Source organism: Meleagris gallopavo, chromosome 1 (genome assembly GCF_905368555.1).
Source record: "Meleagris gallopavo chromosome 1, MGAL_WU_HG_1.1, whole genome shotgun sequence".
NCBI classification, from domain to species: domain Eukaryota; kingdom Metazoa; phylum Chordata; class Aves; order Galliformes; family Phasianidae; genus Meleagris; species Meleagris gallopavo.
This window is the reverse complement of record NC_139404.1, coordinates 66,941,305-66,950,647: the sequence shown is the minus strand read 5'-3', so window position 1 is coordinate 66,950,647 and position 9,343 is coordinate 66,941,305. Positions and strand designations below refer to the sequence as shown.

Below are 9,343 nucleotides of genomic sequence, written 5' to 3'. Positions count from 1 at the left end.
ATTTGACACCATATTCTCAGTATTTTGCTAGCTTCTTTGCTAGCACAGTGTTCACTTGACGTGCAAACGCTGGTGTTAATGCAGCAGGTACATACACTGCTATTCCCTTCTCCCTCCCACCCAAACCATTCTGGGTGCTGCACCTCTCTCGAGCTCCACAGGTGGGGCCTCCACCTCAACAGGGTCTGCTGGCAGCACTGTGACCTTCGTTCCTGTTTGCTGGATAAACTGTTGGAGATTGACCTGTCGCAGCTCCTTTGTCAGTTGCTCTAGTTCTTGTTCCCTGTCCTGCAAGGAAAAAGAAAACATCTGCTCAGCAGAAGCAATCATAAAGCAGCACTTAACGACTTTTATGTGCAACTGGGCAAAATGTTGCTCCTCCTTTCAATGAGGAAATGTCCTATTTTTTAAATCAAATGCAAATGAAAGAGTTGAAAGGTATTTTACTCTTGTAATTTAGAAGGCAAGTCATCACTCAGTATTACTTACTAGGAATTACTGGTGGTCTACTTCCATTGATTTTTGAATTAGCAGTTCTCCTACCTCTGCCAGAAGTGTCCAGCATGACTTGGACAGCTCATTTAGTTCTGTTCCTGAAAGAGTATTTTCTTTCTCTTCCTTTTCTTTGCATTTTCTACCTAGAGTCTAAATTCTTATGGACAGAATTCTCCCATTCTGCAAGTGTTTTGTATGCTGAGGTCTAATGCAGGCTAATTCACCAAGCCTTCACAAACACAAAAGATGACCATTTAGGCTCCTTCTCCCCTCTCTGTGACACTGACATGACATGCAGTACCTACAGCTCCAATATATGACAGAATGACAGCCTTAGAATATCATTTTTCTCCACCTTCTTGGCTGTCTATAAGTGGTACTCCTCAACAGACAGGAGGGGCTTTGCCTATTTGGCCCCACAAGCAAGGGTGAGCTACCAGGCATCGTGTCCATGGGCAGTTCCATTTCGTAAGTGCCCCTACGTTCTCGTTTTGGTGAGACGTGGAGGGTGAGTCAACCTTCCTCTCCTTAATTATCTTGCACAAATAGAGGTAGGTGTGAACTCACAAGAGCAGGGAAAGAAAAGTTCTGTGGATCTTTTGTATGAACAGTCCCAGATAGCACAGCCCTTATTCACTTCAAACTCGTATGACAGTCACAGTTGAGACTGAATTCAGCAGGTAATAAGAAAACTGACAAAAGTGATCCAATGTTTAAATTAGGACCTTAAGTGCCAATGGCTTTGTCACCAATGCGTTTTTGTTTAACCTGTTCAGCCAATGCAGGCTGTGTGGCAGGCCTAGCTCGCTCTCTGTGCCAAACTTTCTTCCACTCATTTGCTAAGAGCTTTTGGAGGGCTGACAAATGGGATTAGGCCATCTCTACGTGTTAAGACAATTCCACAGAAAAAAAAATTCTCCAATTTCTTTTAGGCCCGTTACACTTCACAACTGCCTTTAATTAATTCTGCACTGCCATGTTTCATGAGATTGTAACACAGCTGCAACCAAAGTTAATTCTGTTCTTAAAAATAAAATAAAATAAAATCACTGCGATTTGCAAGGTAGCAGATCTTCATAAATAATCTGTTCTTTACATTTATCAACTCTTTGAGAAAATTAGGTCAAAAATGTTAATTATCACTCCAAATCTGACTGGGATAAGATCTTGATTTTAATGTTGACTTGTGAAACCTTAGTGAGACCCTCTACTTGAAGAAGGGTGGTGGGTTTTTCTGTTTGTTTGTCATTTTGCTGTTTGATTGCTTGGTTTTGCATTCAATATCTAGAAACAAGTAGAGCAGAGTTCTGCATCTGATCTTTAAATAAATATAGCCTCCAATTTTAGAAAATGATGTCTACTGCAGTGGCTACAGAAACTGAATGATACAGAAAAGATGGCACAAATCACTAAAGATTTCTGAAAAGCCCACTCAGAAGTCCCACGCCTGTTTTCTTACCACTTTCAATTTAGTGAACCAACATCTTCTTTCCTTCCATACTGAACAATCTAAAAACCCATCTCAACTTTTCTAGTTTCAAATCAACCAGCTCTATCAGTGTTAATATTTAACTTACAGCATATGAGAAACTATTCCTCTGTTCTCAACTCTATTACATCATTTTGGGAGCTATTTTTTAAGCTGATCTTCCAGACCACTGCACCTTCAACTTTAGAACAAGTTTGAAAGACCTGAACTTGCAGAAACTTGCCTGAGAAGGTAAAACCCTCATATATGAAAAAAATGAAGCAAGAGTTTGAACTTAATCACAGCCTCAGTAGGAGTTAGTGAGGACATCTAACAGATGGGCAGTGCCTAGTCCTACCTGCACGGTACAGCGAAAGTCCAGGAGTAAATCTGATCCCCAAAGTCACAATTTCTCCTTCACCTCTCTGCTAGCAGCTGGATCTCCATTTATATTTATTTTTTCATGCTCTATTCAGTTGCAAGTGACATCATTAACTTTTGCAAGGAAGCAGAGATTGGATTCTCTTGTGTCACGTGTGGCAGCTGCTTGAGGTGGAGAGAAAATGAAATCCTGACTACCAGCAAGTCAGACAGGAGAAGAGAGATGCTGTTCTTTAAAACAATGACCCTGAAACACAGCAGCTATCTTAACTCTGCATCCATTTACTCAGCTGCTGCTTTTAGACTGTTCTTTTTAATTCATTATCTTCGGAGGCAGAAAGACCAGCAAGAATCAAAACTTTAGTCTCAGAAAAGGCATGATGGTGCCAATTCCCCTGCAATGTAACTGTACGAGACACTCAGCTGCCAAGACCCAGGACCTAAATCCTTAACATATCTAACTCCAGACCAACAGGTGTTGAAGACAAATGTTTGGAAGAGAATTTGGCTGAGAGCATTATGGTCCTGTTTAGCATCTGCAGTACAACTTTTCTCTCCTAGCCCTGCATGTGCTATTGTTTGTGCAGAAGATATTTTTGAGCATTAAAAGCCCAGACCCATGGCAGTGCAGGGCAAAGGGCCACATGTACTGCTACGGATGTGGCCACGCTGCCTTCAGCGAGCCCAACTGATATTAGCACTGGTGTTCCTCTGTCACGCTCTGCTGCATGGCAAAGATATGCTCTGAATGATATCTCAGAAATCAGCAGGCAGCCAGCAAGTGGTGGCAAACTAAAGCTGTAACTGATGGGAAAGAAACAGAGCCTGCGCATGAATAAGGAGGGGTTGCATACGATAGGTGCAATTCTAATTATCTGCTCTTCAAGAGAAGTCTGAAGAGCAATGTGAAAGCGGGAGGAACATTTTCTTCCTTTTATTCAAGTTCAGCACTGCAAGTTTCTTATGCTTTTTTCAGTCACATCAAAAATTCATTACAATTACATCTTTGACTGTTCTTTAACAATGGCAAAAAGGTTGCTCTTACCTGTAACCGCTTGGTAGCTTGGCCCAGAGATCTTTCTACAGCTTTGATGCCGTTTTCCAACCTCAGACTCTGCTGGCCCTGAATATCGATTTCACCTTTCACCTTCTCGATCTTTTCTTTGACCTCTTCCTCGTTGACTTGGGATTCCTGCACCTCCCGGTGCAACTTCTCTGCCTCAAGGCCGCTCTCCATGTTGTGGATCTGGGACATGTAGTCCTTCAGCTTGCCCTCGCACTCCAGGATGCGCTGTCTCATCTCCTGCAGCTGCTCCTTCAGCTGCTTCTCATTCTCCTGCTCAATCTGCAGCTCGTTCTCCCAGAACTCCTCCTCTTCGATCTCCACTTCATTTCTCTTGATCTTCTGCTCCAGCTTGAGGATCTCCTCCTCCAGGCTGGCATTGTACTTCTGCTCCCAGTACCGGATCTCAGCCTCGTTGGACTCCAGCTGCTTCTCAATGCACTGCAGCTTCTCCGTCTGGAGATGAATCAGTTTCTTCAGCTCGTCCGCTGTCGTTTTGCAGTTGTTGAGCACCTTCTGCTTGAACTCGGACTCCTTACTCTTCCCAAAGATATCCATCAGCCCTTTCGCCCCGCCAGTGAAGGTCAGAGACTTCCTCTTGGGCTCCCTCCTCTTCATGGCCTTGTCAGTCTGGGGCCGCAGCTTGGCCAGGGGCGGCAGGCTCTGCCGGTACAACGTCCTCTCGGGGATGCGAGCCACGCTGTCCGAGGTGGGCCGCTCGCTGAGGGAGGGCCCGGTGCGGCGCAGGATGAGCTGCACGTCGCTGGCGTACTGCCCCCACTTGTTGAGCGACACGATGGGGTTCTCGTGCGGCGCCAGGTGCCGCTCGGTGTCCCGCCACTTCTCGATCAGCGTGTAGCGCCCGGTGCGCCCTGCGGGACAAAGCACAGCCGTCACAGAGCGCCAGGGGGCGCTGTCGGATAAGGCCGAGCCCGGCCCCGCCGCGGGGAGCCCAGGCCGGCGGCACGGCGCTCGGTGCGGGAACGGGTTCCTGTCAGAGGGAATTCACCTGCAGCCACCGCACCAGTCGCACAAAGATGCAAAAAAAGTCAACTGATTTGAAAGCGTGCGTTATCCCAGTAGATTTCTCAGCAGTTCCATTAACCTTAAAAACATCGTTATCGACTTTAATGCTATACATACGTCCGCTTCCATGACAGATCGTTATTTAAGGGGTAATTTACACCAGCAAATAAGACCTTAACATGACAGACATTTGTGCAGCTGTGAGGTGGGGGAAATGGGCTGCTGGGCGTGCAGGAGACCATAGTGGCCAAGCCCACCCAGTGAGGGCTTCAAGAGTGCACGAAGATGTAACTGATAGAAGTCAGCAAAACACAGCAAGCAGCGTAGGAACTGCATCCAACCCCACAGTGCCTTATAAATACACAATCCCAGATAAGTACTGGGGAAAATAAAAGTTTTTCAGCATAGTAAAGCACTTGACCAACACTCAGGAATAGACTGACAAGTTGACTGTAATCGAGTACTTCAAAAACAAGTTCGTTATGCCAGGATACAAACTCAGAGGTTTTTGCCGACCCACAGCACTGTTCATTGATCCATGATGATTTACAGTCTGCAGTAGGCATCGGTGTTGTTAGAAGAAGGATAAAGCCAGTGCTGCTCACCTCAGCATGCTAACAATAAAATCCAGGAGAAGAAAAACGAAGTAAAAGCGCGCTATGGAACCCAGGACAAAGGTTGTATTTTACCACTCTATTTTGTTAAGCTTAAAAGCTTCCAGCTTTCATCTTGTAATGATGGTAATGCTACTAACGCTGCTGTGTCAGAAGCAGCCAGGTTCAAAGAAGTCTTAAAATTGTAAACAGGAGTACCACTCATCGAGTGATCAGCATGCAAGCTCTATTCACTGTGCTATTAAATGCATTACTTAAAAGAAACAGAACAGGAGGAAAAAAAGAAAAGGGGGAGGGGAATAAAGCTAACAATCTCAACCTAAAATGAAATAAGGAATTAAGTGAAGCGCTTGCCAAGAACTTTCCAATTTAGATTAAGGTTCCAAATCAACATGCGGTCCTAAATAATCAACTTGGTGCTCAAGAGCCACATAAAGGAAAGTATTTTGTAGAATTAATATTTACACAGTTCAGCAGCCACACCTGGAGTGCAGCACCAGTCTAAAACAAAGCTGTCCTCGGCTAAGATCATTACGTAAGATTACTGCATCCAGGATATTTATGACACAGCTCAACAAACCTGCACACCCACAACTGTGATGTTAGCTTGCATTAGATGGGATTCATTCACAAATTAAAGGGTGAGCGAGCCGATTCAAAACTAATGACAGAACTTTCAAGAACAGAGACATCACACAGCACCCGACTACTGTTTGTGATGTGCTACCATTAACAAGGAGAGAGCAGGCTGCTCTGATGGCTGGCAAAGAACAGCTCAATGCCCATGTGCTACTGCTTGTCATTTGTTGTCCAAAAGCCTTCTGAACTAACTTGTATTAATCTAGCACCTTGCAGAACTCAGTCCTTCACTCACACAGATGTTATTTAAAGAATGAATTTGTTTTGTATGAGAAATCTGTGAGATCCATTAAACCATATGGTGTTTTTCCAAGCTGTATATTTAATGCATTTTATTTCATGCAGTTCGTGAAATATCTTCAGGTACAGCTAGATAAGCAGTGAAACAGTCAATTCAAGGAGCAGCCAAAGCAATATGTGCCTTGTTAGTGGAAAACAATTCAGTCAGATCAGTGCTGTATTCCTCCATTTGTTAGCCCTTTCAATTGGCCAGCTCCTTCTCATGAATGTCCTGAGCTGTTCTGCTGAGCCTGACATGAACAATATAGCATAACATCTCAAAAAAATCATCAAGAATTCATATCTGCTGTGCCAAACTGTGGCTTGCAAGCTATAGCTTTCATATGTCTATACATACATTCAGCACCCTGCGTCTGCACGCAGGGTTAGTATCACAGTTAGCAGGTTAGGTTTACACCTAAAGTGACTCAATCACACACTCTTACCACAGGTTAATACAGAAATGTCTTCAAAACAATCTTTTATTTCAAAAGGGAGAAAGAGATCAAAAGAGGAAGTGTGGACTCCAGAACTCTGACAGCCTGCAGTGACCCTGTGCACAATGGTTTGAATGCAGCTCTTCCCAACTCTACTGGGCGTCACTTGACCAGTGAGACATCCAAGAGCCCCCAGCAGCCAGGATCCTGGATCAGCTGCTGCTCCTTTGCAGTGAAACACTGAGGATCTGAATGCTTATCATGTGCTCAACAGAAATAGTCTTACTTTGGGGTTGAGCTAATTTGGTAATTTAAACACAGATTCCATTAAAATGAACTGTGATTAAAGTACTGAAATACAGGAAAAATGTAATTGAGCAATTTTTTTTTCTTTAGATTCTCAAGGGGTAGACATTTTAATTACACTCCATAAAGACAGTAGGACACATAACTATTATTCACTTAAGGCATCTCTATAGACATTGGTATTTTGCAGCTCAAAGAGTACACGAGTGATCTTTCTGCTGCCAAACATCAAAATGAAATTAAAAGGGAAATAGCAGTAGCAACATTTCTCATGCACCACTTCTGGCAGGATTCTAACTTGAGTAGCCATCAATACTGCTTTTCAAGACGGAAATGATTCATCCATTTTCTTTGTCCCTTACTGCATGATGCTCTGCACGCAAAGCATTTCAGAGACAGGCACTATACTGTTTAATACAATCAAGAATCGTTAGGGTTGGAAAATACCACTAAGATCATGAAGTCCAACCATCAATCCATAACCACTACGCTCACTAAGCCATGTCCCACAGTGCCACATCTACACATTTCTTGAACGCCCCCAGAGATGGTGACTTCACCACATCCATGGGCAGTCTGCCCTAATGCCTCAACGCTCTTTCGGACAAGAAATTATTCCTAATGTTCAACCTAGAGTCTGCTGGCAAAACTTAATGCCATTACCTCTCATCCTATTACTAAGGAGAAGAGACCAACCCCAACCTTGCCACAACCTCCTTTCAGGGAGCTGTAGAGATCTTTGCTGAGCCTTCTCCTCTCCACAACCTTCACCAGTTCCCTCCAGATCCTTCATCAGTTTTGTTGCCTTTCTCTGGACACAATCCAGGGCCTCAGTGTCTTTCTTGCAGTGAGGGGCTCAATACTGAACACAGTACTCGAGGTGCGACCTCACCAGTGCTGAGTACAGGGGGATGATCACCTCCCCACTCCTGCTGGCTGCACTAGTTCTGATACAGGCCAGGATGCCATTGGCCTTCTTGGCCACCTGGGCACACTGCTGGCTCACGTCCAGCATGCAGGTAGCACTGTACACTATGCACAAACACAGCTGTGAGACAGTTTTTCAGTTGGGCCATAGGAGTATATTCCAAGCTTCCAAAATTCTTTTCATTTTTCATTTTGGGTTTCATGGTCAAGACTTAGAGCACTAAGCCAGGTGAATCTCTTTGTTGGTGGCAAGAAAGGTGGTAAGATGAGCAGCTAAATAGATGGGGGAAGCCGTCCTTTCTAGGGCATGGGCTGGAAAGGCTCTGCAGCTGCTCCCAACCAGGCACTGTGATGCCAGGAGGAGCTCTGCCAGACACACTCCTGGCTGCCAGCTTCCTGGGACTCCCACCCACAAGCAGCCCCTGCCCCCGGCAGGATGTTGTCTTCCTAAACAAGGTAATGTGAAGAAAGAATAATTGTTCATAGGTAAAATCTTGTAGGTGCTCTTAACATGTGAAATACTTAGGAGGAAATGCTCTGCCTTACCAAAGGGGCAAAAGCTCCTGAATCTTTAGCAGCACTGATGGAAAAGTAATTGTTGTCAATTTTAGTAAACCCAATATGATTTCATCTCAGTATATCTGAAATATGAAATTGACATTTCATTTATTACGTGACACAACATCCATAGCAATTTTTTTTTAAATTATTCTTGCTACTTCAGAACTCATAAATACCCAAGTATGATTAAAACAGAGCCTACAGAGTTTGTGTTACTCACATTTCTTAACTCTTACCATATTTTGCATTTATAGGTATCCATACCTTAGAAGCCAATGAAAACCAAAGCAGTAGTGCAGTGCCAGAAAAAACATACCCGCAGGAAGAGATAGGCTCAAATCTAATGACTGCAAGGGCAGTCTGTTTGGTTCACTCAGGCCAGCTGTGCTGGCAGTGTGTTTACATGTCCTTATCAGGCCTGAAGCCACGTGGTTTTTTTTTTACTATTAACCTTCCTCTTCAAAGAGATATACCAGCTTTGATTGCAATCTGAAAAAACAAAGCGCTTGCAACGCATCCTTTCAGCTGCCTTTCATCCAAGCACTCTGCAGTAATACCCCCACGTTAGACTCATTGCCTAAATAGGTAAAGCAATGGGCCGAACTGGGGAGGCAGCCCAGCAGCAAGACAAAGCAAGTCAGATAAAATAGTCCAGGTCTCAGCCAGCCGTGTCACTGCCACAGACAGACCCCATCAGCAGAGAGGGTAGAAAAACATCCCACCGAGCCACCCTGCCTTTGGGTACTGCTATTTTAACTAGAAAACCCTAAGGTTCCTATGAGTGAACCATGAGATCTCTGCTGCGTGCAGCTATTTTGTGCTTCCTATTACCCCCCTGTTGCTACTTGAAACAGTGGAGAATTAAATGCTGGGGTCAAAAATAACCCAGGTTTATTCTCATGATTAGTCTGATGTTTGAAAACTTTAATTTGTACACAATAAATATAGTACACTTTTTCAAATCCTCCTCAGACTCACTGCTGCAATTCAGTTCAACCTTAGATTCCTTTCCCTCCAAGTGTCTGACAGCCAGCACTGGCACCTGCCGTAGCAGAAATTATTTGGAAGAAGGGATGAATGTGAAAACAGACAGCACTGCAGCGACTTTTCCAGACACAACTCTGGCTGAGCCCTACAATGCCATAAC

At 44.2% G+C, this 9,343-nt stretch overlaps 1 protein-coding gene across 2 annotated transcripts in view; it reads right to left on the bottom strand.

Annotated features, from left to right (window-relative positions):
* RASSF8 (Ras association domain family member 8) overlaps nucleotides 1-9,343 on the bottom strand; it is a 78,570-nt gene that overhangs the window by 4,967 nt on the left and 64,260 nt on the right. For both annotated transcript variants that reach the window (XM_085231933.1, XM_019616769.2), the window contains 2 exons: nucleotides 3,390-4,279; nucleotides 144-288 (listed from right to left, as the gene is read on the bottom strand). In XM_085231933.1, coding sequence (XP_085088059.1) covers nucleotides 144-288; nucleotides 3,390-4,279 — 1,035 coding nt within the window. The remainder of the gene's footprint in view (nucleotides 1-143; nucleotides 289-3,389; nucleotides 4,280-9,343) is intronic.